The sequence below is a fragment of the Protopterus annectens genome, chromosome 2.part0 (genome assembly GCF_019279795.1).
Source record: "Protopterus annectens isolate FY-2018-M chromosome 2.part0, PAN1.0, whole genome shotgun sequence".
NCBI classification, from domain to species: Eukaryota; Metazoa; Chordata; order Ceratodontiformes; family Protopteridae; genus Protopterus; species Protopterus annectens.
Genome location: NC_056728.1, coordinates 1,278,828,875 through 1,278,851,271, shown reverse-complemented (window position 1 = coordinate 1,278,851,271; position 22,397 = coordinate 1,278,828,875). Strand labels below are relative to the sequence as shown.

The window sequence follows — 22,397 nt, the reverse complement described above, 5'->3', positions numbered from 1 at the left end:
ACTACAGTTGTCATTGTGTGGAAGTGCTTAATCTAAAGCTGTAATGATTGAACTTCTGATCTTTTTGATGTATTTTCCTCCATAAATTGTAAAGAACAGTACATCTAATTTCTGGGTAATGATGAATCTGCCGGTACCAAATAGAGAAAACATTTTCCCACTGAAATTCAAATTACTTAAGTTTTAACAGTCACATGACTGTGTCAGACTTCCAAGAGTGAGTGAGTGAATAGAGGATCAGATTTCATCCCAGCAGCAATCATTCCAGGCATGTTGCAAGAACATCATGGTTGTTAGAAGTAACAGTTCTAAACAAAGTACTTGGAACTGACAAGTGATGAGAGCTTTCTTTGTGAAACTGAAGAATGCTGTGGACATAACTTGAAAAGAGAGAGTAATTACCTTTCCAGAAATGCTGTTTTATTCTTATTTCTACTGCTCTGGATTTCTTTTACCTCTTCACTGATTTTTGCAAACACTTCCTGAAGTAATGGGTGCTGGAGCAATAGTAGTATGTGTAAGTACAGACCATTTGTTATTCAAGGGAGTGTGGTACACTGTGCATGTTCTTGCAAGTATGTGAGGTGGTCGGGCAGAGCAGCAGCTCTTTGTGGACTTTGTTATGATTTTAATTCCAATTTGTCATAAATGACAGTTAATATGGCACAATTACATGGTTTCTTTAAAATGTAATGTTTCCGGAGAATGCTGTTTGCGAAAGGTCATGTTGGTTTGAAGCAGATGTTTATACAGATTGTCATTTCTTTCTAGAGAGCCTCTGATTTAAAATACATGAGTGTTAACAACTGCATGAGGGTACATAGGCCTGTAGACTGCATGCTGTGACTCACAGTCTGGTGTGCTGTAATCAGATTCAAACAGGAGACAAACCAGGTTTTCTACCTTCAGGAAAAGAATCACTGCTTTAAATATGCCCCTTATTACATGTATACGCGAACACAGAAATTGATAGTGATGCTAACTGCACCATTGTACAAATTACTATCTCATACTCACTTCCTGATTATTGGTATGAAAAATGTATCAAATGTTTATGGCTTGTGGAGCTTGTCAGTGTTTAACCAAAGCTAATGTGTATTGCCACTACTATCCCAATTACTGAAAAGCCTGACATAAAGTCTGTAACAAAAGATAGGTATGTGTGTGTGTGTGTGTGTGTGTGTGTGTGTGTGTGTGTGTGTGTGTGTGTGTGTGTGTGTGTGTGTGTGTAAGTGCACATATACACATCAAGGGTATATCATAGTTTGTATGGTACATTTTTTGGAGCATCTCCCAGAAAGGTTATGGTTTTCTGATAGAAAACTGTGTCTACAACTGTCTGAATTTAATGCCTGCACTCTAGATCTATTTATAGCTTGCTTAGAGGAAAGATAAACATTGCTTATAGTTGTGGTGGAAATAGCATGAATGGTATGTACCTTCTTTAAGTTCTTGGTGGGGCAATAGTTAGAGAAATGTGTCTGTTTCAAGTATGAGGTGGGTTGGTGGGCATTAATATGAGACTGTAAATTCAAAATGGAATCTTTGGCCACGCTCTTGGTATCTGTGTGACTTACTCTCTTACACATTCTGGTTAGGTTTTTCTTGCTTGTTTCCTATATACTGTTTAATACAATGTATTGTTACCGATTTTTTAAATGTAGATCAAATGAAGCTTGCTGGCATCTGAATGTAACGTTACAGGCAGGGGACTGCAGCCCCTCAAAGCAGGACTCAGGAAGGAGCATTGGGATCAGGAAGGATGTACGTTAGCTGGATATATTCAGGTAAGTGTATGGTGCTTTACCTTTATTTTTCAATGTTTATTTGTTTGTGTATGGTGCTTATGCTTTACTGGAGTTTGTGTATGGTGCTTATGCTTTACTGGAGTTTGTGTATGGTGCTTATGCTTTACTGGAGTGTGTGTGTGTGTGTGTGTGTGTGTGTGTGTGTGTGTGTGTGTGTGTGTGTGTGTGTGTAAATGCCCCAGGTGCTTATGGTGGTGTGGTAGGAATACCTCAGGCTTGAACCCTGTACCCTGTATGCAGGTGTTAAAGACTTGAGTTCCGATCTGATCTGTTCCTCATAATATCTGTGGTTTGTAATGATATTTGATGGTGTAGTAGTAGCATTGTTGCCTCACAGCTGCAGGTTCTGGGGTTCCTTCTTTGTGGGGTCTGTATCTTCTCCCTGTGTTTGTGTGGGTTTGCTTTTGTGTCCTCCCATGTTACAAAGACATGTCTGCATTATTTCTTCCTGGGCCTCTGCTGAAAATTGTTTATTTGTTCCAAGTCAGACTGTCCTGATTAAAAAATGTTAAATAAAATTGACAGGCATTTGAATTTCAGACTTAAGGGTTTCTGAATGTTTAATTCCTTGCATATTTGATGGTGCAGTGGTAGTATTGTTGCCTCACAGCTATAGGTTTTCTGGTTTGATTCTTGGTTGGGGTGGCTTCTGTGTGGAGTCTGCATCTCCTCCATGTGTTTGTGTGGATTTGTTCTGGTGCCCTGCCATTTTACAATAAAATTGACAGGCATTTGAATTTCAGACAATTTGAATTTTAGACAAGGAATATAATTTTAGTACAATGAGGAAGGTGTATCAAAGAGCACATGTATGTTTCATATGCACAGCCCAAAATTAATCTTTATCTGCCACTGGCAAAATGTATTTTCTTTGAATGTGGGTTTCAATGCTGTTTCAATGAATGTGAGTTTCAAGGGCAGAGAAGTTTTAATGCTAAGTTTTCATTGTGAGACTGCATTGCTTTGTTTAACAGATGACTTAGTGTTTGTGCTGTAAAATACAAAATAAAACTTTCAAATGAAGTCCAACTCATCATAGAAGTAAAGCAGTATGCACATTAGTGTTTATGGTAAATGGAGTGAAATAGCCAAGTATAATGGTTCATTGGAATGGCTGCAGAGGCTCCATTCAACCATTATTTTGTCAGGGGGGAAGGGCAGCAAACTCAGACAGGCCCAGCTGAACTATACCTCCCAACTGTCCAGATTTTCAAAGAATTAATAGATTTTTGCTTCTTATTTTTGGTTTGTTGTTCATAAAATTTGTAGTTTTAATTCCTAAATGATTTGCCAGAAGTCACTCAATAAGTTTCAGACTTCATAACCTTCAGAAAAATGCATGTTAAAGTAAGAGCTGTTCTATCAACTGTCTCAATTTATACAAGAGCAATTTTAGTACTGTTTATATAATATATTTGGCCTTGTTCAGATTTACTGCATTAACAGGTTGAGAGGTACATGCAAATAAATTGCTTTATAGAATTAGGCATAGCCAACCTCTCAACTGTCCCCAATTTTTGGCTCAAAATGTTGCTCTTCCCCTTAATAATCCCAAATAGCAATTTTGGAAGAAAACACGGAGGGTTTACAATTAAGAAATAACTGTAATAATCAAAGTTATAGATTACTTGAAATGCATGTAGATTCTTTTATATTTTGTCAGCTGCTCAAGGTAGCAGTACTAATATTAAAGTGTCCCTTCTTTGACAGGTAGCAGCTGTATTGTGTGTCTATTTTATATTTTTGCATCACGTTTTTGTCCATTTTTCATAAAATTGTGTTTTTTGACATCACTAAAGACTGAAGTTAGAAAATGACAGACATTTGAGTTTCAGATTTTATACCCTTCAGAAAATTCATACTAATGCAAGACCTATTCTATTATCTTTCTAAGTTTATTAGAGCAATATTTAAAAATTGTCCTTATTGTTGGGCCTTTGTCCCACTTCTGTAGATTTCTTGCTCTTGAGGTTGAGAGGTATGACAAATGTGTCAGGGCCATCACAGTCAGCCAGAGAGATTTCAAATTGTGACATGCTTGTTGCTCCCCATGTAGTGACTCTGGATGTGTCCAAGCAAGGCAAGGAGTAGTTGTATCTACCTTGGATGGGGAGGACACACTGCATAAGTACTACAGTGGCTTTTCATCTGTCCTTGATTTTGCAGAATGGTCTGGTTTCTGTCATATTTTTGTACTGTTGATTTATGCTTATTACTCAAAGTGCCTGTTGCTCTGTGTTTTAAGTAGCAATGCTTTAATGACCATAAGGTAAGCTTGTCTGAGATCGTAAGATGCAAGTAAGCTTAACATTGAAAGCCTTTCTGTTGTTGCCATGCAGAGAATACTTGACTAGATAATGTATAAGCCTTGAGTATTAAAGGACAGGATTCCATTATTTTAAAAAGCTCATTACACTTGTTGGAGACTTCCAGTCATCTCTACAGACTTAAACTAAACAGAATGCCAATCATGTGTGGTGCATAACCTCTGCAGTAATCCTTTAAGCAATGTATCTTGAGTTTGTTTCTTGTTTGCTTTTCATTTTTTACTTTTATCATGTTTTCCCCATGAAACAAGTTGTCAGGCAGCAGGTCTTTTTGGATAAGAAACATTTTCATTACATAGATTTATACTTTCAGCATGTTACTTGGTACTTTAATGAAGCTGAATATATTATAATTAAGACTGCAGTGCAAGGAGAAGTGGTTTGAGTTGAGTGCTTCTGGTTTTTCTTATACTTGATTTTAGTAATGTATTTAAAAAGTAATTTATTTTTTCATGCCTCACAACCTTTGTTTCCATCTAGATATTTGCATTGAAATATTTTTATTCTTCTACACTTATTTTTGTCTTGATTGGACTTTCATAATGATGGTTTGCCACCCAGGGTTTCTGGTTCTGCAGCCCCTGTGATTTGAAGTCACCAGCCGGCACTGGTTACAGGTCACGGGTTTCTTCATTGTTACATTATTTTGTAATTCTAGTCGGATAAAAAAGTGTACTGTACCATAATGCTTTATTCTCTGATTTCACGGTTTTGCAGAAAAGATATATGTAATTAACTAGAATTCAGAGCAATGCCAAAATGTTTAAAATAAGAGGTCTGAGTTCACTGTTATCATTTTGATTTTATAATGAAAATGTAAACAAACTGTAAAGTAAATAAATAAAATAAATAATGTCCTGAATATTGCTTTGAAATCTTTGAGAAGGAAAATATGATTACTGAGCATTTGTCTATGAATTGTGGATTATTGTTTATTGTAAGGTTAAGGATGACTATCTAGTTTAGAGCTTAGTGGGAACAGTGATTGTGGTCTTTTGTGTGGGTTTCAGTAAATCCAAATTCATTCCCTCAGAGCAGTTTTACAAATAAACTGCGATTTTGTGAATTAAAAAAATGTACTTCAAACTGATAGCGGGGCGAGAAACAGGATAGTGTTGAATCCATACCTCTCAACTGTCCAGAATCTTGCATAATATCTAGGATTTTTATGTGAATTGCAGTAATATTTAAAAAGTGTCCCTGATTTTGGCCATTGTCCCTCACATTATTTTTGACTTTGTCTAGAATTCTTGAGCAAGTAAGTGAATGGTACTTAAAAGAAAGATGGTGTGTCCTGAAGGGTGTCCGAGGATTATTTCTGCTTAACGTTTTGTAGTGCATAGAGCTCAGTAATTACATTCCGATATTCGGAAGAAGACAAATCAGTTAAGTACAGCCTTAGTGGTACAAGCTCCAAACTTAACAAATGTTAAGCATACCATGCTTAAGTTAATAAGGTTGGATCTCGGGCTAGGCAGTAAAATCTGCCAATACCATTTATTTTAAATTTATGAATGAATGCCTTTAGATTTAATGTCTGAAGAAGCGTTGTTTGAGAAGAGAAAGTGCTTACAATAAATTTTTGGTTTTATACTATACAACTTGGGCATGCGTACTGTCTCCTGATTTTTCTACAGTGATTTCCGTTTTTTCGTGGAGACAGTTTTATCCTTTACAATGTTGTTTATTTACTGACAGTAACTATTACGTTTGTAATATTTTGTAAACAACTTGCAATATCTAAGCAACCACTCAAGTTACAGACATACTGTCAGCAGCATTTTATTCATATAGCTGAGAGGTTTCATATGTGGCTAAGGAGTTCTGTCTGTGTAACTTGGTTGTTGAGATATTTAGCCAAATGTGAAAATGATATCTACATAAATTAATATCATAAAAACATCTAATATCTATTTACCTGCAGTAGACAAAGGTCAAATATTAATGCAGTTGAGGTTGCTATTGTGTAAGCTTTAAGATAAACTCTTTTAAAACCTTGTTGGAATTATTGATACAAATAAGAACAAGGGATATTTGATGCCTAGAGGCACCAGTAGGCGCTAACTGCAGATGCACCTGGAGGCGTCACTCGTATGTAATGAGTTAAGACATGGATGCCAAGAAACTGTTCTCGAAAGTCAAGCTCGAGAGGTGAATCTTGGCATCCGTGTCAAAAACACATAATTGCTTAGGACAAGTGTAACTTGATCATAACTCTTTGTAGTGCATGGAGTTTTATCTACTCCATGTACTACCAGTTACAAAATTAAAAAAAAAAACACAAAGTTTTTAATGCACTTAGCAAGAGCTGTCACACAGACAGCATGTAAATATAACTAAAGGAAAAGTCATGAACAGTTTCTTTAATGCTGATGTTATTTGGTTACTTAAAGACTGATGTCTGTAAACTTCAGTGGACAGAATATGATGTAAAACATTCAGGAACAATTCAGAGTAAAGCAATATCCTTTGGGTGAGACCTGACTGTAATAGCACTTAGAGGGTGTGTGACAATTGTTACACACCTCTGAAAGTGCTTTTACATTTGGGTCTTTCACTATAGAAGTGCATTACAGATTTATCTGTAATCATGGTGCTGTGTGCATTTCATAGTATTTCTTGATGTATGTACTGGGAGGGATAACTAGAATAGACATAACAGAGGTCATCAGTGCAGCTACAGTAGAGGAGTTCAGGAGTGCATGGTGCAGGCGTTTAACAATCTTGACAAAAAAATTAATAATGTCAATGGAGATAAGATACTAGCTGTGGAATTGTCAGCACTGATTTGCTACTTTTGTTTACTCTTTAGTCATCTGAGCAGAAAAAGGCTGTTAACATGTATGGCACACATTATTACAAAATTATTACACAATACAAGCACTATGAATTGTAAGATATTTTTTTTCAAAATCAAGAACAAGAGAAAAGGTTGTTAGGGCTTAGTGGATGTGTAGGTTCCCATTCATAACGTTGCAGCCCACTTCATTGAGTCTGAAAACGCTGTGACCAAAATGTTGTAAGTGCAGAAGCACAAAGTCCCCGAACATTGTCTTTCCTCTCCGAGAAAGTAATCACTTGACCATCATGGTGAACTTTGCCTTTTCACCTCTGTAGTATAATCTCAGAGTTGGTATGTTTAAGTATAGGGTGTGGGGGTGAAGCCCCCCAGTTCGATGGGTATAATTTGCTACCGGTTGTGGGGTTTTTTTCGTCGGTGGCCAAGTGGTTACTTTCCCAGATAGGAAAAGCCAATGCTGGCACAGATTTACCTGCTGTGTCCCCTTTTGCCCAGAGTATAAGGTAGGTATCACCACCAACAGACACTCCACAAACAGCTACTCTAAGGCCCTTAACAAAGGGTGTCCAATTATAGTGTGTAATATTAATACTAATACAAATGGTAGTAGTTGACTAAGGCAGTTAGGCTTTCTGGAGTGGCTCTCGCAGTGTTACCAAGTAAATATTAGCACTTTCAAAGGTTAAATACGTTCTACAGTGACCAGCCACAATGAAAAGTTTAAATATATTTAATAATAAATAATAATAGAACAAGAAAATACTAAATATATATTTACAGTAAACTACAGAGTTCAGATCACAGGAAATATTGAAAATAATATTGATGGACAGACTCATACAAATAAACAATAACAATCTCTAAACTAAACTTCACTATATTCCTGACTGAATCTAGGAGAATTACTATTCCCTAATAATTTACTTGATATAGCAAGGCACAATGAAATACATGAGCAGTCTTCCTAGTCAGATTCCCCAAAACGGAATACTCAATACTCCGAGATTACTCCCTGTAAAATATAATATCCAAGATGGCTTGCTGAATGACGTCATCTGGTCACCAGACTCTAGGTTCTCACAGTATCTACCTTTGAAGCTGAGACAGGAATTTATCATAGACTGCTATAATGCACATCTAAATGTTTATGACAGTGCCTTGGGCTTTCCCTTTTATACTGAGCTAATGAGCAAAGGCTTCTTCTAGACCCATCGTCTATGGTCCTATTCAGTACTGTGGGGAGCCATTTTAATGGTTTAACAACTCATTTACATTTCCCTTACTATTCTTAAAATAAGCTAGCTTTTTAACCTCTGCTCCCCCAGTGACTTCTATTAAAATACATACATTTAATTCAGTTACAATAATACATGTTTATTTCTTTTCATTCCAGCAGGATGCACTGTTGATATGTTTTAACACACGCAAACCTGAAAAATACATTTTCAGCACAAGCTTCTGTATAAATAACTGGCCCTACACCACCTTAACTATCTTACACCTCAAGAGGAACAGATAGGTCTATATTCTAATACTGTAGAAATACATACAATATAATAAAATAGATTGTTATAGTTTAGACCCCAATAACGTTTAAGAAGTTGTTGGTTTACACATGACTCCCTGCAGCAATGATTGAGGTCATTATATATATCTCTTTAGACTATTACTGTAAGAGTTCTCTGTTTTCACTAATTGTGACTGCTGTATATGAATATACTACTATTAATTAAGACTCACTGCATTTTGTATCTAAATATACTTTGTAGGGTTTTTTTTGTTACATGTTATTCATATGTGTGGAGCTTTTCTCCCTGGGCCTCCACTGAAAATGGACCTGTGTCCAGTGGACTATCCCGGTTAACAAATGTAAAATAACACAAATAAATAAATAATAAATATATAAATGCCATATAATTATTTACAAAATTACAGCTAGCCATGCTAGCACAAGCCATACATTCACTGCCCTACTTCTCCTGGCATGGCTGGCAGTACCTTCTATCATCACAGTTATTATAGTTGGTAGGTAGCATGCATGTAGTGGCCATTCAGAGCAGTCACAAAGATCAGTTGTAATTCATTAAAATACCTCAGTCTGCTGTTCCACATTGTAGTACCAAATAAAATGTTGCCTTTCAATAGTATTGCTGGTACTTTCCTATAGTCCCGATTTTTATCCATTTCACTTAAATCACTAATCGTCAATGTATCACCCAAGAGGGCATCCAGTTATCACCAATGTATTTATTTGTGTTTATTTAGTTAACATTTGTTTACTGGGAAAGTCCAACTTGGAACAAAGCCAATTTTCAGTGGAGGCCTGGGGAGAAACACTCTAGATGCATGTCTTGTAATGTGGGAGGAAACCCGAGCACTTAGAGGAAACCCACATGAACGCAGGGAGGACATGCAGACTCTGCACAGAAGGCTCCCCAGCCATAGCCAAACCGGAGAACCTCTTGCTGTGAGACGACAGTGCAACCATTGCATCACTGCTCTGTCCAGCACAAAGTAAAATACTGAGGCAAGAGATCTCACAAATGTTATACTGCAGTGCTTAACAACCTATAAGATAAGAAGATCCTTTTAACCAAGCATTTAGAGAGTTGCATTGAATGAAACCTCCTGGTTTAGGAAGTGAATAACAGCACGGAAATGCGTACTGGTTTTGGCTACAAAATTGTAACGTAGTAAATGATTTCTTTACTTTCAAGCATTTTAACAGTTTTGATGTGTTTTAACAGTCAGGACCTAGCTATTTTGCTACATATAGCCATATGGGCAGTGAAAGAGCTATATGTGTCTTGAGAATTACAGGCTGCAGGCTTTTCTTATAAGGCAGTGGTGCCAAGCTGCTGGGACCACATGGGGCCCTTGAGCATGAACCTCATATCAAGAACCTCGCAAAAGGGTGTGTAACCTTGCGACCACACAGAAACTAATAACCAAATGAAGGTCCACCTGGTCCTGGGCATCAAACTCCAATAGAAACTCAGAAATAAGCATACAAGGCAACAAATCAATTAAATGTTTGTCTTTAATACAAATGTTTAAATGTTCATTTTTAATGTAAACATTAAGTGCTTTCATTCACAACACTTCCATGTATTTCTGAGTTTATGTTGGAGTTTAATGCTCAGGACTACGTGGACCTTCCATGTGATATATCACCCAATCAAGATGTTGTTGATGTGGCCTGCAAGTGATGGGTCAGCAACTCGGCTGAATTGACTACACAACTTTAACTATGTTTCAGCTCCTCCTTTGCCATATCTTCAGTTGCTGTGCAAACAGTGAACCAGAAGGAGACCAGCTTCCTAGATTGTCTTTGGTTGAGCAGTCTAGTCATTAGCACCTTTCCATCCACAGCCCCCTTTTCCCAGTTTTGCACATGGGGTCAGGGTATCACGTCAGCAGTGGCAATCATCTAAATTTAAGGTATACACCACCTAGTGGCTAGCCGTGCTGCAGTAGTTCTTTCACACCAAACACACTCACACTTATGGCTAATTTAGAGTGTCCAGTCCACCTACTGTATGTCTTTGGAATGTGGGAGGAAACCAGAGCACCCAGAGAAACCCTATGCATACCCAGGGAGGACATGCATACTCCACACAGAAGGCAAGCTAGCCAAAAATCAAACCAGGGAACCTCTTGCTGTGAGGTTACAATGCTATCTGCTATACCATTGTGCCACCCAACAATCACTAGCACATTAATGTTTTATAATTTGTTTTGTTGATAGTCTGATTAGGACCATTTGAGTGCTTCATTAGCACTTAACTGTTAAAATAGAAACTGTCTGCTATTCACTAGAGGAAAGAAGAGATTGTGAGGGATCATAAATCCACTGCTGACCAACATTTATGGCCAGACACACAAAGAGGCAATCATTTAAAGTCCTACAATACTTACTGCTTGAGTGAGATAGAGAGTAGTCCTCATATTCATACTATAGCTTTTAGATAAATAGTATGTTCATACATTTGCTTGATAGGGAATATTTCTTATGATGCATTTCCTGTGGGGAAGAGAAGTTTGAGAATATGAAAACTAGATAGACAAGCAGAGTACAATGTTACAGACTGCTGAGTACTGCTAGTTCTGAACCTGGGAGTTCAGGTATGTGAGGCTTCATTACTCAACTTCCTGCCTGTTGTAGAATTGAATTAGTAGCTTCCCTATGTCCTGAGAAAAATCATACATTCCTGAGTGTTTGACAAAGCTAAACTTTTATTTCCCAGGAATAGTAATATTGAATTCTTCTTCTTTTTGGAGGTGTCACTGGCTATATCACTGTTGGAGACATTCACACCTTACCACTGCAGTTACCTTAGCAGATGTAAAGAAAAGTAGGAGGATATGCTGTTCAACTACCATGAGCATTTATTTTTTGAGGGGGGTTGTTTTCACTCACTTATTACTCATGTAAGCTTATACAGAATAAGTTTCTTTTGTGGGACTGACCAAGGAACATGTATGTGTCTAGTTTACTAACTCACTTTGTTAAGAGTGTACCAATGAAGACTGAAAAATTCAAATGAAGGACTATAGGATGAAGTTCACTAGCAGTGAATAACCTTTGTCTCCTGAGCTATATTGCCAGCCTGTTAGTGGTTTGGGGTAGTACTAGAGAATCATCAGACAACTTATGTAAAAGATTTTATAGGAATGAGAAGTGCACTAATTTGTTCTCTGAGAGAGCAGCTGATGCATGGAACAGACTACCAGATTACATTAAAGCAGGTACTAGTTTAGATATTTTTAAGAACAGCCTGGACATTTATTATGGGAACAAGTGATGTTAAGTTGTCCATCTTGCCTTCGTTCTTGCTGTTTGGGTTTGGAGCCGATCCTCGGCTCCAACTCGGCCATCTTCTAGAGCTCGAGAACTGTTTACTGGCTCGAGGCTGCCCCTTATCCCAGAATGCCCAGCGTCAGCTACCCAGATCTCATTTGCCGCTTCAGCTGTGAGGTTGCTTCGTTACTGGCTCAGGCTTAGTATAGTTTTTTCTATTATTGTAATTGTTGTTTATTCTAAAAAATTTGTCAAGTTTTTTATCAAGTTTTTGTCTAGAGATATTACTTTATCCCTTATCGCTTTTTTGCGTGTTGTAGCTTTGTTGGCCGTCACTCCATAACTCGCAGGCCTTCTGTTTCCCCTGAACTCGTTTAAATTAGAGAGTTCTCCCTACCTCCCCCCACCATTAGGATAGCCATTTAAATTAGAGGCTCTCCTTTCTGCTCCTTAACTGTAAAAAAAAAAAAAAAAAAAAGTCTGTTTGTTTCTTAGTTTTGTAGTATGGCATTTTCTTATTGTTGTTATTACTAAAATGTCTAAAGATACCAAGGTATCTGGCTTCAAAAAGTGTGACTCATGCTATCAGAAAATGTCTCTGACAGATGGGCACACTAGTTGTGTATATTGTTTGGGCGCTGTTCACCTGCAGGACTCCTGTTCTATATGTCACGCCTTTAGTCCAAGGGTCTTGCAGGAGTGCAAAAACAAATTAATCCTTCAGGGAATTTTGAAGCCTCAGGATTCTCGGGCTAAAAGTACTCAGACAGTGAAATTCCCTAAGTCTGTCAAGCCGTCGGCTCCACCTTCAGAGCCGACTCCTTTACTTGACCAACCAAGGCAACTCCTCCATTGGCTCCATCTGGTATTTCGGAGCCATCTTGGAGCCATAAGAGACTGAGGTCTCCGTCCTTGGAGTCCATCCATTCGGCACCTCAATCACCCTTGTTACAGAGTGAATGTAACCATCATTCTTCCCACTCCTCTCGATCTTCTAGATTATCGGATCATGATGTGGAGAGAGTAGTAAGCAGGTTGCTTAAGTCACAGGCACTGGCAAAATTACTGTCCAGCCCACCTTAACAGATATCAGCTCCAACCGCCTCTATTTCTGTTCCTCCTCCGACTACATTTAGCTTGGAGCCGGAGACCATGGATCCGCAGGTAGTAGAACCGTCAGTGCCGATCATCATCTCTCCTTCGGTTATGACGTCAGCTGTGATTACCTCGATTGTACCTTCTATCAAGGGATCTGGGCGCCGGGGCTCTCTCATCAGCTCCAAGGGGGGGAGTGGCATCGGACCCTTGTCTGACTCTTTTTCCCCCTTGGAGCGTCGGCGCAGGTGAGCTCGGCTCCAACATCGGCCTCTGAGCCATAACCCTCAATGCGGAGAAGGACTCCTGTTTCTTCGGAGCCAGAGCTTTCTTCTGCCTAGAGGTTGGAACGCCTTTGAGGACATGCGGAGTGTGCTGTCCCCAAAACAGCTCTACTGCCAGCTCCATTGGCTCCTCCCCCCGTGGTGTCTGTTCCAAACACTACTCCTCCTCCAGACCCCAAGCATAGGGAACCTATGTCCCAGGACAGCCCATTGAGTGATCCCTCTTCTTCTGAAGCCTCCCCTGATCACTCGGAAGAGCCTCCCTGGAAAAAGACATGCAAGAGGAAGCACATAGACTCCCCTGAGTCTGTCACCTCAGATACAGACATGGATTTATCGGAAGGGTCCCCAAGGTCCCCTCTGAAGATGTTTCCTTTTTGGACATCCTTGAAATGCTTAGACAGCGGAGGGACTGGATTTCCCTAGCCCCTACCTAGGAAAAGTCTGTATACCTGGATGCATTCGGTTCCCAACCTTCCACCTCCTGGGTATGTCATCCTTTCAATCCACTCATGTCTGTAGTGGCTCGAAAAGCTTGTTCAGCTCCAGATTCTGTGGAACCTACTCTAAGGAGACTAAACAAATTTATTGCAGCCCCCCCAGGACAAACAATTCCTCTCCAAAGGTGTGCCCGTTGATGCCATGGTGGTAGCAGCAGCCACCAAGAAAGAGTTAACAGAAACATCTTCATCTGTTCATCCTCCAAACAAAGAGTCTCAGACAATGGACAGATATGGAAAGCGAATGTTTGCTTCAGCGACCTTTGCAATGAGGTCCCTGAACTATCTATGCCATTTTACATGTCTTCAAAGGGATCTCCTGAAAGAGCTTGGAGATGCCCTTCAAGATCCTACAGCTGAGGGAGTACCAGCCAAAGTAGCTTCTCATCTTGCGACTCTTAATTCCATAGTCAACTCCTCCATGAGGCTGATTTCCTATGCAGCCGATGGAGCAAGCAGAGCTGCACGGACAGGTGTGGCTCTCAGGAGACTTGCTTGGATGCGGCTGTGTCATTTTGCGGAACCCTTTCGAGCATCCTTCACCAATACTCCCTTTGATGGCTCCTTTCTCTTTGGGCCTCAGGTGAAAGACACGTTGACCAGGTGTGAGCAGGAAGGCAAGACTCTCTCTGCCGTGGGAGTCCATTTTTCCACCCCTTCCAGACCTTATCTCAAGGGTCAGAAGAGTGGAAAAATGTGGTTCCAAAAATCCCAGGGACCCTTGCCTGACATACGTGGTGATTTGTTTCCCAGGGGCAGAGGGGGAAACAACAATAACAGATGCCGCCCTCATGGCAGAGGGGGACCGCAAAACCAGGGTGACAGAGAAACCTTCTCTGCCAAGCCCTTCTAGCATCCCTGAAGGGTTGCCTGACTGCTTACCTCTGGAGGCAGTCGGGGGAAGACTTTTGCTGTACCCAAAAGCCTGGCAAAATATAACAAGAGACAGATGGGTACTGTCCATTATATCTGGAGGTTACAAAATTCCCTTCCATCAATCCCCCATAGAATCAAAAAAGCCCATCCCAGATGTCCCACCCAATCTAAGGGATCAAGCAGTCACAGAAGTTTCAAGACTGCTAGAAAAAAGAGCCATTCAAGAAGTCCCCGCAGACCAACTAGGATCTGGAACTTACTCAAGATTCTTTTTAGTACCAAAAAAGACAGGGGAATGAAGACCAATACTGGATCTCAACAGTTTGAAAAAATCTGTACAAAAAGAAAAGTTTTGGATGGTGACACTGCAGTCCATTTTCCCTTTTCTGGGTCAGGACAATTGGATGTGCTTGATAGATCTTCGGGACGCGTACTACCATATCAAGATGGACAGACGCTCCAGGAGATTTCTTCACTTCCAGGTAGGGGCCAGTCATTACCAGTTCAGAGCAGTGCCCTTTGGTCTCTCCTCAGCCCCCAGGGTGTTCACCAAGTGTATGGCAGTAGTCACGGCTCACCTGAGGCATCAAGGATTCCAGGTGTTTCCCTATCTAGATGACTGGCTCCTGACTGCTACCACCAGGCATCAACTCTTAGAGGCACGGGATTATACAATCACATCATGCACTCAACTAGGCATTACAGTAAATTTTGAAAAATCTGCCTTGTTGTCCTGTCAGTCTATCACATACATAGGAGCAGAATTAAACACAAAAGAAATGTTTGCAAGATTACCACAGGAAGGAGTTATCACTATTCGTCAACAAGTGTTAATTCTAATGTAGAGCAAAAGGATTCAAGTCAGATATGTCCTCCAAGCTCTAGGCTCCATGGCAGCTGCCATTCTTCTTGTCCCATTAGCACATTTCCACATGAGAATCCTTCAGTGGCTTCTTTTCAAGCAGTGGTCTTTCCAGGAACTACCCATGACTCACATGATCCTGATCACAGAAACATGCAAAAGGCACCTTTCTTGGTGGATGGTCTCCCCACTAGTAATTCAGGGCAGACCTTTCATACAACCCCTCCAGTAGCCACAGTGACCATGGACGCCTCCCTGATAGGGTGGGGGGGGTCATTATCTAGGCAGGACAGTCCAAGGCACTTGGCAACCTCACGAGTACCATCTGCATATCAATGTCCTAGAAATGAGAGCGATGCTCCTAGCATTGCAAGCCCTTCAAGACTGTCTTCCTTCCGGGACCATTGCAATCCAAACAGACAACATGTCAGTGGTGTGGTACATCAACAAACAAGGCGGGATCAAGTCTTACCCCTTGTGTTGAGAAGCACTCAGACTGTGGCAATGGGTGATTTCCTCCCAATGTTTTCTGATAGCAACGCACATCCCTGGGAAATCCAACGTCTTAGCGGACAGGCTCAGCAGAGCTATCCTCATGCCTCATGAGTGGTCTCTGAATTAGAAAGTTGCGGATCTTATCTTCCGCAAATGGGGACAGCATTTCTGCAACCTATTTGCCACTCCTCTCAACAACAAACGCAGCAGCTACTTCTCCCTACTTCCTCTTCCAGGTCATATACCCAGAGATGCTCTCGTCCACAATTGGCCTAAGGAACTCCTTTACGCTTTTCCCCCTTTTCCTCTAATACCAAGACTCATACAGAAAGCAAAATTGTTGGGTTGCAAAATGATCCTCATTGGCCCATATTGACCTCGACAGATTTGGTTCCTGTTCCTGAACCTCCACCTTCTGGATCAGCCGTGGATTCTAGACCTGGTTCCAGATCTTCTGATTCATCAATCAGGCAGGTTGCACCAATCCCTTTAAACTCTCCAGCTCACAGCTTGGTTACTCCACTTCCAACCTTAGCCAGGCTTTCCAATATCTCCCCAGCAGTCCATGATATTATTGTTTCCTCACATAAGTCTACTACGAGGAAAACGTATGCTAGCAAATGGAAACGGTTTTCTTACTGGGCACAATCTAGAAATTTGGATCCTTTCTCAGCCCCAGTCCATGCAATTCTTGAATTTCTAGCACAACTCTTTCAGTCTGGTGCAGCTTCCGCTACCATTAGAGTACAACTAGCTGCCATTTCTAATTTTCATATCAGTATGTTTAATTCTAGCATAATGTCTCATAAGCTCTGCAAGGCCTTTATGAGAGGAACATATCTTCTTAGACCCCCAGTTAGAGATCCTCCTCCTCCTTGGGATCTCAGTTTAGTTTTTGCTTCCTTAATTTTGCCTCCCTTTGAACTGGCAGCATCATGTTCCTTAAAATTTCTTTCTTGGAAGACACTTTTTCTGGTTGCTATCACTTCAGCTAGGCATGTCTCAAAACTTCAAGCACTATGTGTTCGTCCTCCTTACCTGGTGTTTCACAAGGACAGAGTTCTCGGAGGACCAATCCATCCTTTATTCCTAAAGTCTGCTCAGATAATTTAAATCAATCCATAGATATCCCAGTTTTCTTTCCCAATCACAGCAACAAGGCAGAATACAAGCTCCCCCAATTGGATGTGCACAGGCAATTGCATTTTTACCTCCATAGAACTAAGGAACTAAGAAAGTCAAACCAGTTATTTCTTTCTTAGGCTTTCAACAAACAAGGCCTCTCAGTTTCTAAGGTGACCTTATCCAGATGGTTATCTGATACTATTGCCTTTATTTATCAGTTACGAAATAAAGGGCTACCAGCTAAACCAAAAAGTCATTCTACTAGAGCATTAGCCACCTCTGTAGCCTTTCAGTCTAGGTTGCCTATAGACGCAATCTGTGCAGCTGCCACTTGGGCAAACCCTCACACTTTTATCTCTCATTACAAGGTGGATATGGTCTCCTAGAGCAGAGCTTCCTTTGGCTCTACTGTTCTGAAGAGTCTGTTCCAATGAGCCATCCGGGATTTTAGGTGCTAGGGACGCTGTCCCAAACAGCAAAAATGAAGGCGAGATGGACAACTTAACATAAGTTATGTACCTACCATAATGTTCCATGTTAGTTGTCTTCATCTCGCCTTCCTTCTTGCGTCCCTCCCTCCTTCCCCCTTCCTAGAGGATTGAGAGGAGTTCCTTTTTTGTTTTCACTGGCTAAGTATCTTTTATTATTTCACATGCCAGGTAATTTATGACTCTTTCCTTGTTTAGGTGTATTGGACAACCAGTTTTTAGGTGACTGGTTACTCTTCTTATGTCTAGTGTGCGCTATCACAAACGAGGTCTGGGTAGCTGACGCTGGGCATTCTTGGATAAGGGGTAGCCTTGAGCCAGTAAACAGCTCTCGAGCTATAGAAGATGGCCGAGTCAGAGCTGAGGATCGGCTCCGAACCCAAACAGCAAGAAGGAAGGTGAGATGAAGACAACTAACATGGAACGTTATGGTAGGTACATAACTTCTGTTTTTGGTATATTGGCAGGCTAGAAGGGCATTAATGCCCGTGCATGAAATATTTGTATGTATGTTTGTGTGTTTCTCAATGTTAGAAAAGATAGATTTGTTTTTTAATAGCTTGGATGCTAGCAAACCCAAAACTTCCCAAATGATGAACAGACTGATAGACATCTGGATAGTTACTATGGTTGTGACTTGTCATCTTAGTGTATCTCACGAATCACTAGATAACATTCAGCATTTCATATAATGTTACTACACGTATTGTGGCCACATTTGTTGTAGTAAAATAGTAGGTAAATAACATTTAAGAACAGGTCCATTGCTTTCTTACCTACATTGTACTTAAAAGACCAGTAGAAGAGGTTTGATAAATTCTTCATGATCAAACCTGGCAGTATGAAAATGGTTATCTGTTTGGAAAAGGCTCAATCTTTTAAATTTAGAAGCTAGAATAATGAATAAAAATAGCTGATCAACCCATTTAATTACAAGAACTCTTTATATTTTGTTAAGTTACTTTCAGTAAGAGCCCTTCAATTAAGTACTTTGTATAGAACTTCATGGGCCGTGTACTGTGCCCCATACTAAAGTCTTTACGTAGAAACTAGTTAAGTGGTCAGTAAGCAGATGGGTAGGGGACACTGGGGAAGTAAAAAAAGGAGGCATATATGTGTGTCAGCATCAAGTAACCATAAGATGAATTCACAAATGAAAAATGATATATAAACTAGGTAAAAAATAAGAACACTAGTGTTGTATGTATAATTAATTTTATGATTTCATGACACAGGTATAAATAATGGATAGCAAATGTACCAGCAGTAAACACGCTATTCTGTTTGATAAATACAGGAAAACTGTAAGTATTCAAAGCATGTCGTATGACAGTAGAGAGGGGACAGTAGTGTTTAAAATCCTGTTCTACTGTCTCATTTTTTACTACCCTCTGTGGATGGGAGAAGGGTTGTGACCCCCCCCCCATCTAATGGGAGGGGTTTTAATTGGGTCTAGTTTGATCTGAATTTGGGACTGCTATCATAGAGAAGAAGAGCCCAAGAAGGAATGCACTAGAAGTTAGCTTTCACATTGCTTACTAGCATAACAAAGCCCTACCAAAGTCAAGGTCCAGAGCATCAGTCTAAGTTCGAATTTTTCTTTGCATTGTAAAATTTAGCAGCAATTTATCATTTCATTAGAATACTGAGGATGTAGTTGTACATCCCCCAGATGTGAGAGATATGGTAGGGACTGACTGTCTAATAATATATTATTTTTGCTTTTTTTTTAATGGTTGAACACATAAATAGAAGCACCATGTTTAAAGTTCACAGGGGAAAACTGCCAAGGTCTTAGACTAGTAGCATTCAAGAAATGTGAAATCTATTATGTATGTTAAAAGTTAAATACTACTTGTCCATTTGTGAAGTAGTGATTTAAAGGTAAATATTGCATCTGAAGTTCTGATATGTTCTGGCAACTTATTCCAAAAACAAGTGGGAGACTACAGTGATGAATGTGTTAGTTTATATGGTTATAACCATTGATGAAGTTGTTGCCTACATTTAATTTTTTTTGTTATGTGTTTGTTTATTTAACCTTTAACCAAGTGAGTAAACAGGTCCAGTGACCCTTTTCAACCACAACCTGAGACATTTAGCAAAGGCAAGTTGAAACAAATAAATATCATTATTAGAATTGTGTTAGCTTTGTGCAAAAATGATACTCAGTCAGTTAATCTAAGGTAAACATTTGCATAGATGAAATTGTATAAAAGACAGCTTAGTATTGTTTTCCACATGAAATGCACTGTTTACACTTTTTTGTTCTCTACAGTGTTGTTGCTACAGAGATAAAATGGAAGAGAGTAATAAAGTCATATAACTAGAATTCATAAAGACATATAGTGCATATGAGAATTAAAGGATGGACTGTGCTGTTAGGTTGTTTATATCATAAGGCTATTTATATTGCTGTATTTACAAAACTAGTTGGCTGGTATCAAATAATGTTCAAAGGGAAGAATTTGGCATTAAAGAGTAAAACAGTTATTAAATATTTACATTAAGTAGCTAGCCAGGATTATTAAATTAATAGCACCTATGTTGAAGTTGTTTCCTGTATAGTAGTAGATGGTATTTTTTAAATTTTTTGTGAAATGTTGTCACAGCTTTCTGGAACAGTTTTTTGAGAAGACTGTTCAGTAGTGTCTAGAGAGTAAGCGTGCCAAAACTCAAACACCAAAAACCAGAATGCAGAAGGTAACTTCTCGGTAGTAGCTGTCAAACCTATTTAAAGTGCTTGACTCATACCCATAGGTTGATTACTTAATAGCATTGTACATATGAATATACATCCCTACAATTCATTAAAAAACTAATCATAAAAAATACCAATGTACATTTAATAAATACATAAAATTAAGAAATGTTTTTTAACAAACTCAATATTGACATACTGTCAGATATAACATCTAGCTTTCAGAGAATGCAAACTAAAACTAAACTGTTTAATCTGAGCTTTTTGTTGCATTCAATCTTAATTGCCAGAACAATTCTGATCTTGACGACTTTTTCAAGGACCTGTTTTACCCCGAAAAAAGCTACACATCCTCGCAGCAACCTAAATATACCACCCCTGACGAATAGCAAGAGTAGTAGGTGATGTTAGCTGAAACATGTATTTTTTGGGTGTTAGCAATGAAAGGGCATTGATGACATCTGCCACATTTGAATGTACCCTTCTTTTTCTGGCAACTAAAATGATCTGATCTAGTCCTTGTACTGTGCTCAAATATGCCCTTCAAGTTGGTGTTCCTTTTTCTAATAAAGGAAATGCTTCCTGCATAATCGGTGGTACTACACATTCTGCAGGCTCTAACTAGTTGTCCGTCAGCCAGACATCCAGAATTTCCATTTTATATTAATTAACACTATATTTGCCAAGCAGCAGCACCCAGCCCCATGGCAAAAACTTTTTTTGAAAAAAATTCGCCATTAAAATAAATGAAGTTGTTAGATAAAACCATGGTCATTCAACCCTTTGACCTGGTATAGGTATGCCAAATAAAATTGTGTTGTGGATTTCGATTATTAAACACGTCTGTTTTTGGATTATTCTTGGCTCCGTTTTTTACTGCACCTTTAGTGTCTAGAGAGTATAGAAGTTTTTTGGAGCTCCATTTATCTAATAAATATTGACCCTGAGCAGTCTGCATGTCTCTGTGGTCACGGTTTCTTCCGTTCGGTCGGGTTTTCCTCCCACATCCAAAGACATGCTATAGGTGGATTGACACTCTAAATTGGCCCTAGGTGTGAGTGTGTGCATGTGTGTGCTCTGTGGAAGAGGTTGCGCCGGCTGGCAACAATCATGAGCAGACAGGTGAGCTGCTGTGGCAACCCCTAACTGAAAAAAAAAAAAAGAAGAAGAAAGGGATATTTCAGAACAATTGCAAGTAAAAAAATACTCATCTGTGACGTAATATGTAAGAAAGAGAGTTATTTTGTAAGAGAGTTTAAGATGAGACTAAACTTCTTCAGCCCAATACTTCATATGTAAATGGAAAGAAAGATTTTGATCAAGGTATATAGGTGATTTGTACTCTGCCAATAACAATATCATCTACATGTGAGATCTATACTTTTGGAAAAAGTATGAGTACCTGAGAGAAATGTGTTAGGTTCTTTTGATCAAGTCATTAAAAAACTATTAACTTACTTTATTTAAGAAACTGGGATAATTTTATGGCAATCACTTAAGAAACAGCATAAGGATGACTTTGGTGAAAAAAAATTTTTTTCAATTTTCTTTTTCCTCCTAATAATGACTAAAAGTAAAGGGGGTACAATAAAAGTTGGTGAATTGGAATATTTGCGGCTGTAGTTCTTTAGCTCTTCAAGAGCATATTTTTCCCCAAACATCTTTATTCTTCATTTAATATAAATGAAAAAAAAAAAAAAAAACACCACTTTAGTTGCAAACATTATATCACTATTTATATATCCTTAGTCATTGTTGTCAGTTAATATATATTATATAGCTCATTCAAATCCTGTCTCTTAAACCTCATTCCTTGTAGATCACAATTCACATTCATTTTTTTTTTTTATGTAGTTTGCTCCTTCTATTTTCCAAACATCCCAGTTCCAGTTGTTTTATCTCTGTTACTATATTCACTACTTCTAGTAAAGTTGGTCTAGACTTATACCCCCTTTTTTCTCTACTCATATACTGATATCAATCCTGAATAGAAGGCAATAACAACCTTTAGTCCAAATAAATACTTAATTGTGTTGCTCTAAAATGCCTCCTCAAATTGGGTAATCCTAGTTTGCCTTGTTCTACTGGAAGAAACAGCTTATCCCACTTGACTGTTGCAATCTTCCCCTCCCAGAAAAAGTCCTTCATCTCTTTTTTAATTGCTATCCACGGCTTCTCTTCTGGTTGATAAAAATATGTCTGACCTGTGTGTAAGACTAAAGGGACTAAAAACAT

General features: G+C 39.1%; 1 protein-coding gene across 1 annotated transcript in view; it reads left to right on the top strand.

The window, feature by feature from the left end:
* Positions 1 to 287: 287 nt before the first annotated feature.
* Positions 288 to 22,397, top strand: part of FAM13A (family with sequence similarity 13 member A) — a 2,572,531-nt gene continuing 2,550,421 nt past the window's right edge. The window contains exon 1 of the mRNA XM_044061451.1: positions 288 to 517. Within this exon, the coding sequence (XP_043917386.1) occupies positions 491 to 517 (27 nt within the window). The 5' untranslated portion in view covers positions 288 to 490. The remainder of the gene's footprint in view (positions 518 to 22,397) is intronic.